The 21,655-nt window shown below is 44.6% G+C and overlaps 1 protein-coding gene across 1 annotated transcript in view; it reads right to left on the reverse strand.

Moving 5' to 3' along the window:
• Window positions 1-2,357: 2,357 nt before the first annotated feature.
• abtb2b (ankyrin repeat and BTB (POZ) domain containing 2b) overlaps window positions 2,358-21,655 on the reverse strand; it is a 273,661-nt gene continuing 254,363 nt past the window's right edge. Inside the window, exons 17-18 of the mRNA XM_086008059.1 lie at window positions 12,025-12,138; window positions 2,358-4,944 (exon numbers count right to left, since the gene is read on the reverse strand). Of these exons, the coding sequence (XP_085864185.1) occupies window positions 4,747-4,944; window positions 12,025-12,138 (312 nt within the window). The 3' untranslated portion in view covers window positions 2,358-4,746. The remainder of the gene's footprint in view (window positions 4,945-12,024; window positions 12,139-21,655) is intronic.

The raw sequence follows: 21,655 nt of genomic DNA on the forward strand, positions 1-21,655 counted from the left end.
TAACGTGTTTCCATTCACGGCCGCTGCACTCACTCCACCCCTTCCCTCCCCCATAGTGACACTCACATGTGGTTTAGGCAGCTTTGAACTGGCTGTTTTATCACTGCAGCACTGAGCTGTGTAAATATTATTTCCACTGGAAAACCCGATATCCTAAAGATCCCCCAATGTCATCTCTGCAATCCAACCTCGATTTCTTTCTCTTCTACCCTAAACTCAACACAACTCTGCCTCTCTTGTATTGTTCTGCTTCTGCAACCTCCGCGTGCCTTTGCCGTCATAGGCCCCAAGCTCTGGTATTCCCTCTCTACACCTCTGTCCTTTTAAAACCTATCTCTTTGACCAAGCTTTTGGTCACCTGTCTTAATAACTCTTTGTGGCTCAGTGTCAAATTTTGTTTGATAATTGATCCTGTGAAGCACCTTGGGATGTTTTACTACATTAAAGGCGCTATATAAATGAAAGTTGTAATGAAGACAGACATAAGAGTACAGTTGTACATAAATAGTTAACAATGAATTCCATTTCAATTATTCATTGTGATTTAAATTGTGCAAGTAGCACTTTATTGAATTACAGTATTTTGCTTTTGGAATATTTAATGTTATAATGTGCCTTTAATTGCCTAGATGTTGAAGTTGCCATTGAACTTAAACTAAGGCAAGATGAGGTTAATTAAACTTAATTTAGAAAGTATCTTTTATGTGGGTATCTACAGAATGTATTTTCTTTTAGTTATTTATTATAGCACTCTCTGCATAAGAAAAGTCAGATGAGGAAAGGCTGTTCAGCCCACTAAAAGCTTATTTTCCAGTCTTTAACATTTGAGCTTTTATAGCTGCACACAAACCTTTTTCAAATGGTGACATAAATAAAATTCAATTTCAGAATTTGTTTCTAATGACCTATTGTGCTAAAGCTGACATATTGGCCAAATGTATTTACTGCTTATGATGCTGAGCATACACATTCCCCATTTTAGACTGGTTATTTGGGCCAATCTCCATTTACATCATTACTGAAATATAAGAACAGCCCCAGTAACTCCTTCAAGGAAATAGCAGTTGTGCATCAACTTGAATTAAAGGTCAAACTCGAGGTTGTAAGAAATGCCTCAAGTGCACAAGTGCCTCACCTACTTCCACCAAACTGCCTCCAGATAAACACTGCAAGACGGTACTCTTTGCCAATCACTGGAGTAAAAGAAATTACAGTACAATAAAAAGCAATTTTTCTTTCAACAATTGCTATTCCACACAATTTTAAAATATATATACACTTTTGAATGTTTCACATAAATTATGAAATACTTTATTAAAAGTTGTTGTTTATTACCAACTACCATTTTAGTCAGATGGTTTATTTGCCTATTACATTCCTATGTAATGCACTTTTGATGAATATTTGAGTCCGATATATAGGGTTGGTGGCACTGATTACAAACTGAGATACCAGTGAATTACTTATTGCTATTACATAGTCCAACTGCAATCCTCGTCATTCAGTTTATATAAAAGCTTTTCTGGCAGTGAGAATGGATTATAGTACAGGGGAAGAAATGTCTATATCTCACTTTTACCCTTTTAACAACAGTGCTCTTCAAAGCCTTTGTTGAATTGTACTTGTGTGGGAACATTATACCATTGCATTGAATAAAAAAAAGTTCTTATTAATCTGCTTATTACTAGAAATGCATTGAAAATATCTTTTACATGTCAGCTATCCCATTTTATGTTGAGTCCTTATTAATGTAATGATCTCTCCTAGGTTAAAACCTCTCAGCTGGCCATGCTTTCCATTACAGAGTAACAAGCAGAGATCTCAAAGCAGTTTTCTGTCTGCTCCTCCATCAGCTGTAGTATCTAACTCTGGGGGAGGGAATTACTTACAAATAAAGAGGAGAAAAGCAGCTCAGTTTCAAATAACTGTTCTAAATTTAGCGTGCAAGTACATAACCTAAAGAGGACCTGAAGTATCGGATAACATGAAGAAAGGAGAGAGTGTGGAGACAGGCTCTCTTGACCACCATGTGCAGCTGAATATGGAAACGGCATCTTAAAATCATTCCAAACTTCACTGCAAGATGCCTGCTGTAGGGGCTGTGGCCAGATTATCAGTCTGCTAAAGGTGCTCTGGTCATGTCCCCAAATCTAACTTTCTGGATGGAAGTACTTAATGCCACTAAAACCTTGAATAGCCTTGCAGACCCATCCCTATTTCTGATGGGACTATTGGTTAGTAGAGCAGAACCCACCCCCAGCTTGCAAGCTGGTGTCGCTCTCACAGTAGACGCAAGGTGGTGTATCCCCTTTCTGAGGTGACACAAGGCTCCTGCCCGCCAGCAACCCCCCCCCCCCCCCCCTCCCCGGTAAGCAATATATGGGTAATACCGTGATGGGATGCTTGCCATTCAGAATTCATATATGGCTCCTATCTACAGCTGAGGGAGTACTAAACAGTCTAGGAGCTTATTGTGGAGGCTTACAGCTTGCAGGACCTCTTAAACTCCATAGCTGGATACTGACCTGAACTGTAGGTGGACAGAAGTTCTGTCCATGCCCAGTCCAGTGCAGTACTCAAATCCAGCATAGTTGCTAATTAATAAAGGCAGGATCCTGACGTGCTCTAGCCTGTAGTCCCTGGGTCATAGCCAAGTTGCTTCAATCTTCAAACATGTACTACTCCCAACAAATGCATAGTTGGACCAGTGAAGGTAAGGTAAGCAGCAAGCAATATGCTAGTTACACAATTGATGGACTTGTACAATTAATTCCTAAAACTTCTGTATTAATCTAATTCCTTTCCTCTTAATTACAAAAACTGCAAACATATTTGAGCCATTGCAGCTTCTGGTCATTAACCCTATATACCATCTGTCTAAAGTCCATACTCTCCCTCCTTGTAAGCACATAGAAAACCAGAAGCTATATATCATTTCTGTTTAGTTCTATTTTGCCTCTCTTTGTCATTTAAGTGACTTCAAAGCCAGTGATTGTTCATGTCATGCATTTGGCTGGTAACCTGGCTGTACAGGCTGAAGCATAGGCTTTTGCATCAGGGGAGTGCCATTCTCAAGAATTAGTATCAGATTCACAACACAATCTGCTGTAATTTATTGGAAAATGAACCAGAGACAGCAGGTTCAATAGCCTGATTCACCAGGTAGAATACCACAGTAAACCACTGCTTACTATAGTGGGTCATGTTTATACCCCACAGATGCACATAGTGAAGTTTTATAAAGAGCTCTGGTTAGGAATGTATCAAAGGGTTCTGATGATAAAACGCTCTGTTGATGGTGTCAGCTGTCTGAGCCACATTGGAAGTCGGGTCACGCTGAGATTACACATCCTGCTGATATAAAACTGATGCACAAAGTACCCCACTCGTATTAAGCCATTGCTTGTGGTATAAAGGTCTAATGGGCTTCTTGATTGAAAGAAACCCAGTAACATATCGTCTATGAGCATTTCTATTATAACAGTGCGATTGCACTGATGCATTGGATGCTAGGTAGTTGTTAGATTGGAATGTGTCAGTACTATATTGAAGTAAACAATGATTCTGTATAATAGTGGCAAGCTAATCTATCTGGCCAAACTATTCTGTACATGTCATCATCTTTGATCCCAATTTTTTATTGTTCTGTGATGGTTAATACATTTGGATTCTCATGACAGGACAAAAAAAATTGATCTTTGCACAGGCTTCACATGTCAGTACATCTTAATATCTACTAATAAAAGGAGCTATACCGGTCTGACAGTTTTTATGTATTCAGTAATACAGCCTAATATCTATCTTTCTAACAATACATTTGATGTATAATTGATTATTAGGACATCCATTAAATCTCGTGCATTCAATGTGTATGTGCTAAATTGCAATGCACTTAGAGACTGAAATTCCTCTGCACTTTTTTTAACAAACTAATTAATGTATTTTCAGAAAATTCTTGTGTGCTATTATAAAGACTTTAACCTGTTTATTCAGGTTGTTAATCTTGCTAAAATAGCAGACTGAAAACTGATATAAATACACCAACCGTAGATCAAAGAAATAGGGCGCAGAGGAATTTCAACCCTTTTACAGTCCAGTTTTCAGTCACATCTGGAAGTACTGCATCTTTTTAATTAAGCATTATGATCCCTCCATGGCTAGTCTATAACCAGGTCATACATACACCCTGCAGCACCAAAGGTTTACTAAAGCTTAGTTATGACCCCTATATAGTGCTAGTAGTCCTGTGCACAGGATGCATCAAGTAGTATATTGATTTTGTAATCTCATGTATAGTTTGATGTTTCACTCTCTTGCATCATCCTTGAGCTTGAGAAAAGGGTAGGAGTATACAATAAAGTTATATTTCATTTGCAAGGGCATTGTATTGCCGATCTGATCTGTCCCATATCACTTTAGATAAAAGAACTGTGGCTCAAATAACCCCTCATCATTGCTCCAATGCAGCTGCATGAGACACCAGGAGGTAAGGAATGTTCAAGTAGAATTATCGAATGTAGATTACCAATACATTTCCTGATTTGGCTTTGCATAATTACCATGAAATCATCGAGTACAGTTTACTATGGATACCGTGTTTACCTTTGTGCTGCTGAAAGTTGTTCATATCACTCAAGAACCAACCATTACAAAGTCAGAGAATGAAAATCATTGGGAGAAGGGATAGCTCACATGGGGTCTCTGTAGTGTACATAATACTTTCCCAGTTTATTATCAATCAATGTTTCACACCCTTGATGTGATGTAGATTGAGCGCATTCTGCTGGCTAATGCCATATCCAGACCCTGTAGTGGGTCCAGGCCCTGCAGTTTGCTGTTGCGTCCATAAATCAGTTGCTTGAATGACTCTTGATCGAGAAGCGCACCAATGTTTTTCAGGAAATAGCTCTCAGTGTAAGAAAGTAGCTCGATGGCATTGTGTATCTGAGGAAACAAAAATAAACAGTCAATATACTGGGTGGTAAATCAATGTTGCAACTTTAAATGTCATTCAAAAAAAAAGTAGACACACTTAAGTCACCTGGCCCAGAAATTCGGGTCTCCACGGGTGAGTACGCACAGGGTACTCGCCCGTCGGCTCAATGGAAGTGCCGGTTTCGCGCATGCACGGGAAACCAACACTTCTGTTCCCCTGAAAGAAGAGGTTGAGAGGTGGAACGCGTGCGCATCGAACTTGCGGTTTTTTTCCATGTTTTTCCGGGAGGGTAAATCTCCAGCAGTTACACTTTTTAAAAAAAGCAGGCGCAAGGCCTGCTTTTAACAAGGTAAGTGGTGAATTAATTAAAATTAAAACATTTTTTCCACAGGTTTATTATTTTTAAATACTTTAAAGAAAGGTAAGTTTATTTTTAGCCCCATTAGAAAATGTAATTAATTTTTTCAAAAATGTAAATTGTTTAAAATAGTTATTTCATGTAATTTATAGTTATTTTAAAAATGTGATTTAAAAGAAAATTTATTTGAAGTTTTAGTGATGTTTTGGGGCTTATAGTATTTATAGGTTTGACAGCTCTTCCTGTCAAACTTATGAATGAAGCATTCCCTGCTACCATTGGCTCTCCGTGGCCCACGTGATCCCAGGGGCCACATCGAACTAACTGCGCCCCTGGGATACGCAAGCACTTCACGCCGGCAGTTGGAGGAGGCCCAGGATCGGAATCCCTCGCGGGTCCACAGCTCAATGGCTGGCGCGCTAGGCTAAGTGCAGGTCGGGGGCTTGCACCCGCGGGAAGCCCCCGACCTGAATTTCTGGGCCAAGTGCTTAGCAACTATTTTCAATTTCCAACATGAAGGCATAGAATTAAACTTAGAAAAATTGGATGAAAAAACAGTTTAGACTTAGCTACTTTAAACAGGGTGCTGCATGTATGAAATGGGTTTTCAAAGGAGTCAGTGAAAGAAACAAAACTTGAATTTATATAGCACCTTCCACGACATCAGGACATCCCAAAGCATTTTACAGCCAATTAAGTGCTTTTTGGAGTGTAGTCACTTACAATTTAGAGAAATGTGGCACCCAAAAGTAATCGGATAATGACCCAATTATTTTTTTTGTGGTGTTGATGGATAAATATTGGCCAGGACAACTTCCCCAGTGCCAGTTGTATGTAAAACTAAACTTGCTGCCCTGACTGCTGACCCAAATTCTACCCTTTCAACACATTGAGAGATAAGCTAGATGGCACAGTGTCAGCACTCTGCTTTTTCAGCTGAAGGACTAAAAGTATTCTCCCTCGCTGAAGGCTGTCCAGATCCTGAATAAAAGTTTCTGTTCAGTTCCCAGCAAAGCGTAAAACTCGTCATAAATTCACATTAAACTAGCCGTGTCACAGAAAGATAACACAAGGATAGCCGGTTTGGAAAAAGAATGTTTGATCTTGGATAAAGGAAAATGTTTCATTCCCCCTACACTGACATCCCTCACACTGGAGAGCTAAAAAGCACACCATTTCTTTAAAAAAAATTAAAGCTACATCCATTGCTTAGTGAGTATCAGTTGTTCTTGGGAATTGGAGGAAGGTAGATATTGTTTGAGGTAGTCTTTGCTAAGTTAGCCGATTTCACCCAGGGCAGCGGTAGGACAGTTACAAATGGCCTCGTCATCCCAAGATTAACCAAGGTTCTTTCTTTGAGTGGTGTTGGGAGCAGCAGGAGAGCGGCAGCACAGTGAGTATTTAAACTCCCTTTTACAGGCTTTTTTTCCTCAGAGACTTACCAATCTTGCAGACCGCCGGTGGCATTCCGATTCCGAGCCATGTCATGATTCAAAAAGTGACGCAGGCAAGAGGAAGCAGCTGATTGGGTGAGCACTTATATACTCTATAGTTTGACAGTTAAGGTTAATGGTTTATAAAGTTTAGACGGTCTTAATTTTTGTGGTTTATAGTTTCTAAGGTCTCTGTTGTGTAGTGGGGAGTGCTAGTAAACAAGGGCCCTTGAGTATATCATTTAATTGTAGTGTAATTAGTGGTTTTGATTTGATTTAATTTAAGTTAATTAAAGGGTAAGTCATGGCAGCACAGCTCGGCCCCGTCGCATGCTCCTCCTGCGCTATGTGGGAAATCAGGGACACTTCCTATGTCCCTGATGACCATGTGTGTGGGAAGTGTATCCAGCTGCAGCTACTGGCAGACTGCATTGCGGTACTGGAGCTACGAATGGATACTTCCTGGAGCATTCGCGATGCTGAGGACGTCGTGGATAGCACGTTTAGTGAGTTGGTCACGCTGCAGGTAAAGGCTGCACAGGCAGGAAGGGAATGGGTGACCGCCAGGCAGAGTAGTAGGCGCAGGCAGGGGTCCCCTGTGGCCATCCCCCTCTCAAACAGATATACCGCTTTGGATATTGTTGGGGGAGATGGCTTATTGGGGGAAGGCAGCAGCAGCCAACTTCCTGGCACCATGGGTGGTTCTGCTGCACAAGACAGGAGGAAAAAGAGCAGGAGAGCTATAGTGATGGGGGATTCTATTGTAAGGGGAATAGATGGGCGTTTCTGTGGCCGCAACCGAGACTCCAGAATGGTATGTTGCCTCCCTGGTGCAAGGGTCAAGGATGTCTCTGAGTGGCTGCAGGGGGAGGGTGAACAGCCAGTTGTCATGGTGCATATAGGTACCAACGGTTTAGGTAAAAATCGGGATGAGGTCCTAAAAGCTGAATATAGGGAGTTAGGAGGTAAATTAAAAATTAGGACCTCAAAGGTAGTAATCTCAGGATTGCTACCAGTGCCACGATAGGCAGAGTAGAAATAGAAGGATATTTCAGATCAATACATGGCTAGAGGAATGGTGCAAGGGGGAGGGATTCAAATTCCTGGGACATTGGAACCGGTTCTGGGGGAGGGTGGCACCAGTACAAACTGGACGGTTTGCACCTGGGCAGGACTGGGTCCAATGTTTGCTAGTGCTGTTGGGGAGGGTTTGAACTAAAATGGCAGGGGGTTGGGAACCTGTGCAGGGAGACAGGAAAGGGAAGCAAGGATAGAAAGGAGAAAAGCAAAAGTGGAAGGCAGAGAAATCAAGGGTGTAAATCAAACAGGGCCACAGGAAATAATTCTAAAAGGACTAAGAGTGTTAAAAAAACAAGCCTGAAGGCTTTGTATCTTAATGCGAGGAGCATTTGTAATAAGGTGGATGAATTAGCTGTGCAAATAGATGTAAACGGATATGATATAATTGGGATTACGGAGACATGACTCCAGGGTGACCAAGGCTGGGAATTCAACATCCAGGGGTATTCAATATTCAGCAAGGACAGGCAAAAAAGAAATGGAGGTGGGGTAACATTGCTGGTTAAAGAGATTAACACAATAGTAAGGAAGGATATTAGCTCTGATGATGTGGAATCTGTATGGGTAGAGCTGAGAAATACCAAGGGGCAGAAAACATTAGTGGGAGTTGTATACAGACCCCCAAACAGTAATGCTGAGGTTGGGGATGGCATTAAATGGGAAATTAGAGACGCGTGCAATAAGAGCACAGCAGTTATCATGGGTGACTTTAATCTACATATAGATTGGGCTATCCAAATTAGTAACAATACTGTGGAGGAGGAAGTCCTAGAGTGTATACGGGATGCTTTCCTGGACCAATATGTTGAGGAACCAACTAGAGATCAGGCCAGCTTAGACTGTATTATGTAATGAGAAAGGATTGATTAGCAGTCTTGTGCAAGGCCCCTTGGGGAGGAGCGATCATAATATGCTGGAATTCTTCATTGAGTCAACTACTTCGCTCTCCATCTTAGAGACTAGGGTCCTGAATTTAAATAAAGGATGGTATGAGGCGCGAGTTGGCTAGGATGGATTGGGGAACGTTACTTAAAGGGTTGACGGTGGATAGGCAATGGCAAACATTTAAAGATCGCATGGATGATCTACAGAATTTGTTCATCCCTGTCTGGCATAAAAATAAAACAAAAAAGGTGGCTCAACCGTGGCTAACGAGGAAAATTAGGGATAGCATAAGATCCAAGGAGAGGGCATATAAATTGCCCAGAAAAAGCAGCAAACCTGAGGATTAGGAGCAGTTTAGGATTCAGCAAAGGAGAACAAAGGGATTAATTAAGAGGGGGGAAATAAGAGTATGAGAGTAAGCTTGCAGGGAACATAAAAACTGACTGTAAAAGCTTATATAGATATGTGAAGAGAAAAAGATTGGTGAAGTCAAGTGTAGGTCCCTTGCAGTCAGAATCAGGGGAATTTATAATGGGGAACAAAGAAATGACAGACCAATTAAATACATACTTTGGTTCTGTCTTCACAAAGGAGGACACAAATAACCTCCCAGAGATGTTGGGGAACATAGGGTCTAATGAGAGGGAGGAACTGAATGAAATCAGTATTTGTAGGGAAATGGTGTTAGGGAAATTGACGGGATTGAAGGCCGATAAATCCCCAGGGCCTGATAATCTACATCCTAGGGTACTTAAGGAAGTGGCCCTAGAAATAGTAGATGCATTGCTGGTCATCTTCCAAAATTCTATAGACTCTGGAACAGTTCCCATGGATTAGAGGGTAGCTAATCTAACCCCACTATTTAAAAAAGATGGTAGAGAGAAAATAGGGAATTATAGACCGGTAAGCCTGACATCGGTAGTGGGGAAAATGCTAGAGTCCATTATAAAAGATGTAAAAGCAGAGCACTTGGAAAACAGTGACAGGATCGGTCAAAGTCAACATGGATTTACAAAAGGTAAATCATGCTTTTGACTTATCTACGGGAATTTTTTGAGGATGTAACTGGTAGAATAGATAAGGGAGAACCAACGGATGTGGTGTATTTGGACTTTCAGAAGGCTTTCGATAAGGTCCCGCATAAGAGATTAGCGTGCAAACTTAAAGCACATGGGATTGGGGTAAGGTACTGATTCGGATAGAGAACTGGTTGGTAGACAGGAAGCAAAGAGTTGGAATAAACGGGTCTTTTTCCCAGTGGCAGGCAGTGACTAGTGGGGGACCGCAGGGAGCGGTGCTAGGACCCCAGCTATTCACAATATATATTAATGATCTAGACGAGGGAACTAGATGTAATATCTCCAAGTTTGCAGACGACACAAAGCTGGGTGGGCGTGTGTGCTGTGAGGAGGATGCAGAGAAACTCCAGCATGATTTGGACAGGTTGGGTGATTGGGCAGATGCAGTATAATGTGGATAAATGCGAGGTTATCCACTTTGGTGGCAAAAACAGGAAGACAGATTATTATCTGAATGACAATAGATTGGGAAAGGGGAAGTGCAACGAGACCTGGGTGTCCTTGTGCACCAGTCGCTGAAGGTAAGCATGCAGGTGCAGCAGGCGGTTAAGAAGGCAAATGGTATGTTGGCCTTCATAGCGAGAGGATTTGAGTACAGGAGCAAGGATGTCTTGCTGCAGTTGTACAGGGCCTTGGTGAGACCACACCTTGAGTATTGTGTGCAGTTTTGGTCGCCTTATCTGAGGAAGGATGTTCTTGCCATGGAGGGAGTGCAGCGAAGATTCACCAGACTGATACCTGGGATGGCAGGAATGATGTATGAGGAGAGATTGGGTCGATTAGGCTTATATTCGCTAGAGTTTAGAAGAATGAGAGGGGATCTCATTGAAACTTATAAAATTCTAACAGGACTAGACAGACTAGATGCAGGAAGGGTGTTCCCGATGGCGGGGGAGTCCAGAACCAGGCGTCTCAGGCTAAGGGGTAAGCCATTTAGGACAGAGATGAGGAAGAATTTCTTCACCCAGAGAGTGGTGAACCTGTGGAATTTTCTACCACAGAAGGCAGTGGAGGCCAATTCATTAAATATATTCAAGAAGGAGTTAGATATATTTCTTACGGCTAAAGGGATAGGGTACTGAATTTGGATGATCAGCCAGGATCTCATTAAATGGCCTACTCCTGCTCCTATGAGTCATTCTCTAGCCAGCCTAGCTGGAAGTATGGTTTTGTGTGGTTGAGGACAGGATCTGGTGCGGTTGGGAGACCTCGCTACATTCAACTAGCCTGTTGTCACTCATTGGTACTTGGATAAAATACCAGCGGGCAACCAACACTTGTTGAACTGTACCCCAGTAAGAAGTCAATGGCCCAGAAATTGCGGTTGGAGGCGTACCTCTGGAGTACGAATTTAAACTTGTGCATCACAAGGCATTAATAGGTGATGTGGACAGGGGAACAAATTGATCCTCTCGAGTACGTCTCCGACCCACGAAACATTTACGAATTTACCTCCAGGCATCCAGGCTGACAACAGCGTAAAGGCCCACAGATCCCAGGGATGTAGGCGGTTCGGCAGCGTCCCTAGGATCACATGGGCCCAGTCGTCCAATGACAAAGGGAATCCCCATATGAAATGCAATGAGATCCCCAAATAATTATACAATTTACAGAAGTACTGAATTGCAATTTTATTCGTAAGTCCTTTCATTGCACCAAGCTTAATAACAACATTTTGATAATTTTAAACATCTTAATCCAGGCCCTTTATTTGCATAAACTCATTTAAAGTGTATGTGTATGATTTTGGATTTTTAAATGTTTTATTTAAGCATTATATATACCCTTACAGCTGGTAAAAGTAGGCTAGGGCCTGATTTCATCAGTGTAAGAGTTGCGTGGGCAATTGCTGGGCAGGTGTTGGGCAAATAGCCCTGCTCTGCGCCAGTGATACTGATTTTACAGTCAGTTCGAATGATCTGTCAAGGTGAACCTTGACAGATCACAAGTTCTGGATTTCGCGCATGCGATCCGGAATGTCTGGGGCCTTTCAAAGAGAACATGACGGTGTACACAGAGTATGCCATCATTTCAGGGCCAATACTTTCAGGAGAGGCGTGGAAAGGAATAAAAATAAAAGGGGGAAAAATCAGTGGACTTTGCCTTTAAACTTGTGCATCACAAGGCATTAATGTGTGATGTGGACAGGGGAACAAATTGATCCTGTGGGCTGATTGCTCCATGATGTTTTATAATGTTGATTAAGTGAGAGAGATGCTGGTAAAACTTTGAGAGGAATGACGCCGAATTTACCTTCGCATAACAATAAATGATGACTGCATTCTCCAGGTTCATAATTTGAGTACAGATGATCTCGCAATGTCTCTGCAACGCTTCCAGCTCAAACAGGCTTGCTGCAGACAGCAGCTAAAGAAATGAAAGAGAAAAAGACAGTCAAATAAACCATGAATGTCTAGTTTGTTTTGTTATGGGAAGGCAGTACGATCAGAATTCTTTTAATCACAATCTTTCACACTTTCCCATATCAGCAATTGGTTGGTATCTGCTACATCCACAAGGGGGTACCAGGAGCTTAATGTAGGACATTGCTGTGATCAGTGCAACATGTCACCTTTGAGTGGATCTGCTACCCCTCTCACCTTTGTATATCTATAGAAGTGAAAGCTTTGTTTCATTTACTGAGAGTAGTGTAGGATAGAGTATACCTGTAGGATTTAGTAAACATTAAGATTCTGTAACCATTTTTATATAACTGTGTGAAATTGTATGTTAAAAACCTACAAAGCCTGTATAAAATGGCAAATGGCTGAGACCAAAGCATGATGGTAAAATTAAGCCAACATTATGTTAATTGTGACAATAGTGCTGAGGGAGTGTAGATTTTCTGTTCTATTTAAAAACAAGAAGCCAGTGAAGGACAAAACATTAATTAAGTCTCAAAGTAAGTTAGAGGGTTTTCAACACCTAACATTTCTTATCACTGAAGTTGCAGACCAGTCTAGATAATGGGCTATGGGAAAGGCAAAAGATGTAACAGTTCTCATACTCAAAGCTCACAGCAGAAAAGGGGAGGGAATCATAGACCGTACTTGTGAAGGTCAGAATGGTGAGCTAGCCCAAGCAGCTGCAAGTTGCTATGTATTTTGAAGGGGAAAAAAAGGTATAAAGGAACAGCTATTGAACACTGAAAGCAGTGCAAAACTTCAGTCAACAGAACACAGCAAGAGTTAAAGAGGCTGTGCCACAGTCACTCGGAAGGAACGCTGGAGCTCAATGAACAAACTGCGACTATCTTCGTACTGGATGTTTAGAGCTAAAAGTTCGATGGTGCCGTGTTTGGGGCGCCAAGCTCGCCTGGGCGCCGGAATTTGCGCTCCGGACGGGGCCGCTTGCGCCCTCCCGATATTCAGTTTCAGCGCCCCAAACGGAAGCGGGGCGCTGCTCGAGGTGCCCCACGTCCGGATCTCAAACTGAATATCGCAGCACTGCGTGCCGCAGCGCCACTGCAGGCCTTCCTCCCCTTAAGGGGGAGGGGCCTGCACCAGCGCAATCACCGATCGCGAGTGCTGGCAAAAGAGCCCGGCACCGAGGAAGTGCTGGGCTCTCGGGACACAGCCGGCACTGCCCGGGGGCGGGGGGGAAGGGAAGGGAGAGAAAGATCAGGAGGGCGGCGCGAGGAGATGCTGGCAGGTGGCCACCGAAAAAAATGGCCGCCCCTCACGTAGCGCCACTACCGCCACAGGTAGGCCCCCCTGAACCGGCCGCGAATTGCAACCGGCGCTACAGTGGGGGGGCGCGACCCAATGTTGTGCGAGGGGCGCTGCGCACACCAATGATGTCATCGGTGGCAGCGCAGCGCTATAGGCTAACGCCGCCATTAACGCCCCGCTAAATATCGCGGGAGGCGTGGCCAGTGGCACTAAAGCCACTGAGTGCCCTCTTTAGGTGCTAACTGGTGGCGCAGCCCACTGAATTTCTAGGCCTTAATACTTACTAAACCTGTTTTACTTATACACAATATACCTGTAGCCAGAGTGGTTTGTGTAGTCACGGACAAATTATTCTAAAGAGAGCTTTTAAGAGCTACAGTAGTACTGTTCTTTCTCTCCATGGTATCTCCCTATCCTTCTATGGTCTAGAGGGGGCAGATGCCCTGATCCCAACAGACAGTCCACACGGATCAGCAGGGTTGAATCCCTCTCCAATTTTCTTTATCGGTCTCTAGGAAAGCACTTGAACTTACTCAACAGTTCAGCGAAGATTGCTAACTCTCCTCCTGAACAGTGGTGGAGGATCTGTATCCTTCACTGTTATAGTACCGAGATATACTCTCAATCTGCCACTGCACTATCATAGATATACTCTCAATCTGCCACTGCACTATCAGTATCACAGATTGTCGGCATTCCATCTAAAATCACACAGCATCAGGAAATGCAAGAATCCATTTTACATTTCTTACTTTACTGTTAAAAAGATCAGGTATACATGTTTTAAGAAACTGATAAGATTATCATGGGCACTGCAATGTAAAGTTTTAAACTCAAGTTTGGCTAATGAGAATAAAACCGTAGCAGAGACATAGGGGGACTTTTAACATGGGTGAGAGGGTGGGCTTGGGTACAGGGCTAAATTGGGCAAAATTCCAAGCACGTCGGGAAGCCAATTCCAATTCGCCCACTCCGCATTTCACTGCAGTGTTGTGTGCATACACTCCCCTTGGGAGAGGCGGTTTGTCAATTGAGACATGTTAATCGCGCAATTAGAGCGATATTGACATGGGTCACTAACTTTAGTTGACAGGCTTCCTGGAACTCACCAGTGAAAGCAAGGCGAGAATACAGCAGCAATTGAGGGGGCTGAAGCCATGTCACGGAAATATGCTAATAAGTACAGGGAACTCTTTGGTATCCAGCACCGACGGGACCGGGATGGTGCCAGTTGATTAAAAATTCCGGATGACAGAGAGGGTTATCTACCGAGGCTATTTTTAACAATCAAGAAACATGCAGTGTACAGTAACTGGGTACTCCCGGCAGCGCGGAAGAGTCAGACTCCTGTTATTGAGGTGTTCGGACTTCCGACAGCGCCAAGAAGCCGAGTAGTGGCAGTTTGGAGAACTACCCCCACTGACTAACTCGGCAACATTTCCGGTTATTGAGGTGCTGTTTTCGGAGCGAGAATTCTGGATATTTAGGTGCCGTTTAAACGAGAGTTTCCTGTACTCGGTACTCACAGCTGCTTTCTTACCTGTTTGTGTGAAAGGGTTTATTCACAGGACTTGTGCTGAGAGGTTACTTAACACACTTTGAAGGTTTGATCTGCATTTTGGAGCTCTGATCTATCCGATCAGTATGGGTTCCACTGTGTTACTTTGGACCTCTGGTGACGACCAAGATGACCAGCAGCAGGAGCAGCAATAGCGTGCTGCTCACAGACCTGCAACTCCACAGGAGAGAGGAGAGCAGCAGAGGTGCAGCTCGCAGGAGGCCATACCCGGCACGCAGGGTCTACAGGCAGAGGATAAGTTTCCTTGACCGATCAGAACACCAGTGTCTCAGGAGGCTCAGGGTGTCGCGTCAGGTGGTGGCAGACATTTGCAGTCTGCTGGAACAAGACCCGTTAGCCACGCTTTACCAGTGGCTGTCAAAGTCGCCACCGCCTTCAACTTTTTTGCCTCTGGATCCTTCCAGGGTTCTGCTGGAGACATTTGGTGGATCTCGCAGTTGGTGGCCCACAAATGCATAAGACAGGTGACTGATGGCGTGTTTGCCAGGGCCGGCAATTCTGTCAACTTTGCCTGTGATGTCGCCGGTCAGAATGAGTGGGCGCTCAGGTTTGCAGCTCTGGCTGACTTCCCCCAGGTGCAGGGCATCAACCGTACATGTGGCAATTAAGGCACCCAGGAGTGTTCAACTGCAAGAACTTCCACTACATCAATGTGTAGCCAGTGTGCAACCACAAAAAGATGTTTATGCAGGTGTGTGCAAGATGCCCAGGAAGATTTCATGATGCTTTTGTCCTGCAGCAGTCCACCCCCCTGATTGCTTCCCACCTCAAAGCAGTTACCAGCTGGCTGCTTGGAGACAAGGGATACCCACAAAAAATGGCTGATGACACCTCTCATAAACCTAAGGCCCAGGAGCAATACAATAAATGACACATCTGGTGGTCATATGGCATCGACCAAGGCATCGGCTTGCTGAAGGTGCGCTTCAGGTGCCTGGACAGATCTGGAGGCGTCCTTCAATACTCACCAGATAAGGTCTCCAGAATGGTCGTGGTGTGCTGCACAGCAGGGAGATTTGGACCTGCAGGAGGAACAAGGCGCAGAGCACAGAGCCTCTTTGGACGATTCCGAGGAGGAGGCGGAAGGTGATGCGAGCAATGCACCACCAGCAGTGTACATTGCTGCGTGGGTAGCCCTCATTATTGTGAGGTTCACTTAAGTGGGTGCACTGGAGGAACCTAACGACCACATGCAAAAGCCAGTTTTGCCCTAATACAAAGCAGTCCTGCAAACCCAAAGCAGTTTGGGTTTGGCCAGGACCACTCGGCTCCAGACCTCATTACAGCCTTGGTCCAAACACGAACAGAAGAGCTGAATTCCAGAGGTGAGGTGAGAGTGACTGCCCTTGACATCAAGGCAGCATTTGACCAAGTGTGGCATCAAGGAGCCTGAGTAAAATTGAAGCCAATGGGATTCAGGGGGAAATCTCTCCACTGGCTGGAGTCATACCTAGCACAAAGAAAGATGGTTGTGGTTGTTGGAGGTCAATAACCCCAGCCCCGGTACATCGCTGCAGGAGTTCCTCAGGGCAGTGTCCTAGGTCCAACCATCTTCAGCTGCTTCATCAATGACCTTCCCTCCATCATAAGGTCAGAAGTGGGGATGTTCGTTGATGATTGCAACAATGATAATGAAGCAGTCCATGCCTGTATGCAGCAAGACCTGGATGACATTCAGGCTTGGGCTGATGTGTGGCACGAATGTTACTTGCCACTTAAGTGCCAGGCAATGACTATCTCCAACAAGCGAAAGTCTAACCATTACCCCTTGACATTCAATAGCATTACCATCGCTGAATTCCCCACCATCATTGACCAGAAACTTAACTGAACCAGCCACACAAATACTGTGGCTACAAGAGCAGGTCGGAGGCTGGGTATGCTGTGGCGAGTGTCTCACCTCCTGACTCCCCAAAGCCTTTCCACCATCTACAAGGCACAAGTAAGGAGTGTGATGGGAATACTCTTCACTTGCCTGGATGAGTGCAGCTCCAACAACACTCAAGAAGCTCTACACCATCCAGGACAAAGCAGCCCGCTTGATTGGCACCCCATCCATCACCTTAAACATTCACTCCCTCCACCACCACCCCACCATGGCTGCAGAGTGTACCATCTACAAGATGCACTACAGCAACTCACCAAGGCTTCTTTGGCAGCACCTCCCAAACCTGCGACCTCTACCACCGAGAAGGACAAGGGCAGCAGGCGCATGGGAACACCATCACCTCCAAGTTCCCCACCATCCTGACTTGGAAATATATCGCCATTCCTTCATCGTCGCTGAGTCAAAATCCTGGAACGCCCTCCCTAACAGCACTGTGGAAGCACCTTCACCACATGGACTGCAGCGGTTCAAGAAGGTGGCTCACCACCACCTTCTTAAGGGCAAGTAAGGATGGGCAATAAGCGATGCCCACATCCCAGGAACGAATTAAAAAAAAAAAAAAATCACCAAGCCTCCCTTTCACAGCCTGCCATTGCTTGGCATCAATTCATGTCTTCCCATTCATCATCACACAACTGAAAAGGCCACTTGCCAGCAACCAAGCATGGACAAGATGGGAAAGTGGTGCAATAGAATAATATTTATGCGGCTCAAATGAGAAAACAGAAAGTTACAATCTAACGATGTATAACACACCCAATGTGCATATCCGTGTGAAACTACAAATCGTCCTTTTCCTAGCACTTCTATGTGGTGCAACCCTTGTGGCTTCAGCAGAGGTAGAGGCAGGCTGCTCCGATCCCTGCTCTGACTGCTGAGATGCTCTTGGTTGACGTCCTCTGGGTTTTGGAGCCTGTGAGGGCCCGACCAAAGACTGCTCCTCCTGCACCTGTGCAGGGGCAGACTCGGCCATCGGGACACAAGACAGCATGACTGACCGGGGCGGGGCGGGCAACGGCTGAGAGGTGGAAGTGCTTTGAGCCGAGTCCCCCCTTCCATGTCCCCTTTCATCATCATCCCTCTCATGGGCCAGCCGCACTTCCCTGCTAACAATGTGCTGGAAAACACATTGCTGCAGATCAGTGGGGTGATGAAAGGCCAAGGCTAGGGTATCATTCATCCTATTTAAGGTGGCATTCATAGTGTGCAAGCCATTGGTGAAGGCCTGCATGCACTCATATGATTGCCGCGTTTGTTGTTCAATGCAGTTGGCCACTCTTTCCATGGAAGAAGACATCATCACAAAGGCCTGCGACAACATGCCACTTCTGCTCGAGATGGACTCCTCCAATCTCTCTGCAATGGTGCACAGTGCAGCTGGAACACCTTCCAGCACATCACATGTTCTCTGCTGCTGCTCAAGAAGTATCCTGTTCATCGACAGTCCCCGAGGTACGGTATCTGCATCCAGCTGAGCAGCGCTTGGAGAGTCCTGCGTCCTCCGAAACAGACTCCCCACTGCTGTCCCTGTGAAGTGCGAGTCACCATGCGAAAACCCAACTATCTCTCTAAGTTGTCCCACCAATGTGTGAGTATCTGAGCTGGTGCCTGGTCTGCTTAAGTCCTGTGACGGTGCACTCTCAGAAGAACTGAATTCCTCTGAGTCGTCGTCCTTGTCGTCATGGGTGACGACCTGCTGCTGGACACACGAAGGCCCTGTGGGAGATAAAAGACATGAATAAAAGTTATTATGCACATGATCATATTTCAGTGGCTGATGACATCAAGTCAGCATGACTGAGTGGTGTATGCCATGTGGCTGGCTGATATTTAATTCTGTCACTAGTTAGCTGGTAGGACCTCATCTCCCCATCTCCGGCGGCCAGGCACGCCGAGACTCCGCTGATCTCCAGTGCCTCATCCTCTGCAGCTGTCTGTTGCGAGTTGGCTGGAGGGCCGCCTGGGGTTCTCTGCTTCTCCCTTAGGAGACCTATGAGTGAGAGTATTAGCATGTGTTCACCCGATGGATGGAGAGCATTCGTTGAGGGTGACTATGAGGGCTAGGCATGATATTGCATAAGGAAGAGTGTGAGTGTCACTGATGGATGGATAGATCGGGATGTGAGGTAAGTGCATAGACAGAGAGGGATGGGCACACCTGCAAGGTAAGTTGGTTTGAGGAGTGATGTGCTGGAGTAGGCTTGAAAAGGCAAAGTGAGGGGGTTATAATGATATGCACATCAGGATATAGGGCAATGTGCCATTGCTCTCACCTTTCCTGTCCTCCTTAGGTCATGAAATTGCTTTCTGCATTGATCCATGAGCATGGCACCACGCTCCTGCTGCTGACCTCCTGGGCAACCTCCAACCACGCCGCCTTTGTCTCAGCTGAAGGCTTCTTCCTCCCATTACTAGGGAAGATGCTCTCTCTCTCCGGGCCCTTACAGTCCCCAACAGCACATCCAAGGAGGCATCGTTGAAGTGGGGCACAGCCTTTGCCCATCTTGACTCCATACCAGCAGGTCTGTGGCTCTCCATCCCAACTCCAAATTCCTTCAACTTGGATGTTAGAGTATCCCTTTAAATACTAGAGTTGATATTGCGTCATGCGCTTCATCATCACACCCGCTGACACTAATTGGACACGAAACCCGGAAGTTAAATGATAATGAGGCGGCTCAGTTAAAAAGCCGCCGACAGGCATGCTGCACATACTCCCGGACTATTGGCTCCCTCCTGCTCCCAGTGCGTCTGCGCTTTAAAATCCAGCCCATACTGTCATGACTGGGTAGCAGGAATAACTGGGATATTTCTTAATTTAATATATAATCAGTACACAATAGAGGATTAAAAAACAAACTGCTCACTCCTGCGCCTCCGTCACAATGCACTGGGCATTCTATGATAATTATTCTATTTATTTTATAGCAGCAGTATGCGGTAGTCTGATTTATATTCTACTGTTAGCAATCTATCAATTAACAAAAGAAAATCCTTGGCATGTTTGAAAAAAAGTAAAAGCAGAGCAACACTCCTTCTGCTCAAACAAGCCACCATTTAGATTTGAACCAGATAAGGGAACTATGGTTGTAGGTCCATGCACCTTCACTCCATCTGGCAGTATCTCAAGACAGTGCTTAACACATACAGATAGGATGGGCTTGTTCTGTACCCAACTACAAGAAGAATTGAAAGCAAACTGACAAATAGAAAGTTTGTGCTATTAACTCTACCAATGGGTTAATGCACTACCCATTCTCATACTATGTCACATATATCAAGAAAGTCCCAGGTTTGATTCCTTAGGTTGTGCTGAGTTATAAATAGCCTCATCATCCCGAGGTTGTGGTTCTCCGTCAATAGGTTTGAGCTCAGCTGTGATGCCTTTCTGTGGTTGAAAAGGCAACCATGGAAGGTGTTAGCGTGCCAATACACACTGTCACATGAAAAATGCTCACTTGGGTAAAGTACTGGAGGGTGACCAATGCTCGTGGAACTGTACCCTAGCCTATGCCAATGCCTTGAAACCAGAAGACAGTAAAGGGGACAAACTGGGGGAGATGAACACAGTACCCCTGAAATGTGCACAGGGAAATGCCACACTCAGAACAGGAGATTGTGGTTCTGATTCGTCTTCAGGGTGCTTCTTTATCTGAAATTAAAACTGAAATAGCTATCAGCCACTGGATAATTTTACATCTATCCAGGTTTAAGTGGGATTGTTTCATTACAGTTTTCTCAATATACAGCACAAGTCTAAGCTTCTGAAAGTAACTTTCACATTGCTGTGTCCATGTTGATTTAGCTGGGACACAAACACCACACTTTGTTGATATATCAGTGAAAACTGTAAACCATCTGGATTTTAAGTCACCAGGTCAACAAAGATGATGAGTGTGAATTGCCTGCTGAGACTAGTTCCTGTAGAACTTAGCTCTTGCTACTTGATAACATCCATTTATATTTCTAACCTTAACCCATGACCTTAAAGCTAAGGGGGTGTATTTTCTCAGGGTTTCTTCCTATTTTTAAAAATTCATTCAGAGGATGTGGGCATCGCTGACAAGGCCAGCATTTATTGCCCATCCCTAATTGCCCTCGAGGTGGTGGTGGTGGTGAACCGCCTTATACAACCGAATGGCTTTCTCGGCCATTTCAGAGGGCAGTTAAGAGTCAACCACATTGCTGTGGGTCTGGAGTCACATATAGACCAGACCGGGTAAGGACAGCAGATTTCCTTCCCTAAAGGGCATTAGTGAACCAGATGGGGTTTTACGACAATCCAGTAGTTTCATGTTCACCATATTACTGATACCAGCTTTTTATTCCAGATTTAATTAACTGAATCTAAATTCTCCAGCTGCCGTGGTGGGATTTGAACTCCTATCATTACTCAGATCATTAGTCCAGACCTCTGGATTACTAGTCCAGTAACATAACACACTGTGCTACCGTACCTTTAGAAATTTGAGACAACAGAGTCAGAACTATGAGGGGGAAACATATTTGCAGCCTTTCGGGCAAAGCAGCAGCAGACAGCATAGCTGGTCAGTACGGAGATTGAACCTGCGACCTTGGTGTTATTAGCACCACGCTCTAACCATCTGTGCTAACCGACCCCCAATTAAAAAAACATTCCAAAGGAATACACATAATATTCCATCTTATCCTAAAAGTACTGACTTTTGCTGTGGTACAGATCCACAGATGCTCACAGCTATCCCGTTATCTTTACCAGTATTCATT

This window comes from Somniosus microcephalus, chromosome 15 (assembly GCF_052327205.1).
Source record: "Somniosus microcephalus isolate GS21.2 chromosome 15, FLI_Smic_1.0, whole genome shotgun sequence".
Taxonomy (NCBI): Eukaryota; Metazoa; Chordata; class Chondrichthyes; order Squaliformes; family Somniosidae; genus Somniosus; species Somniosus microcephalus.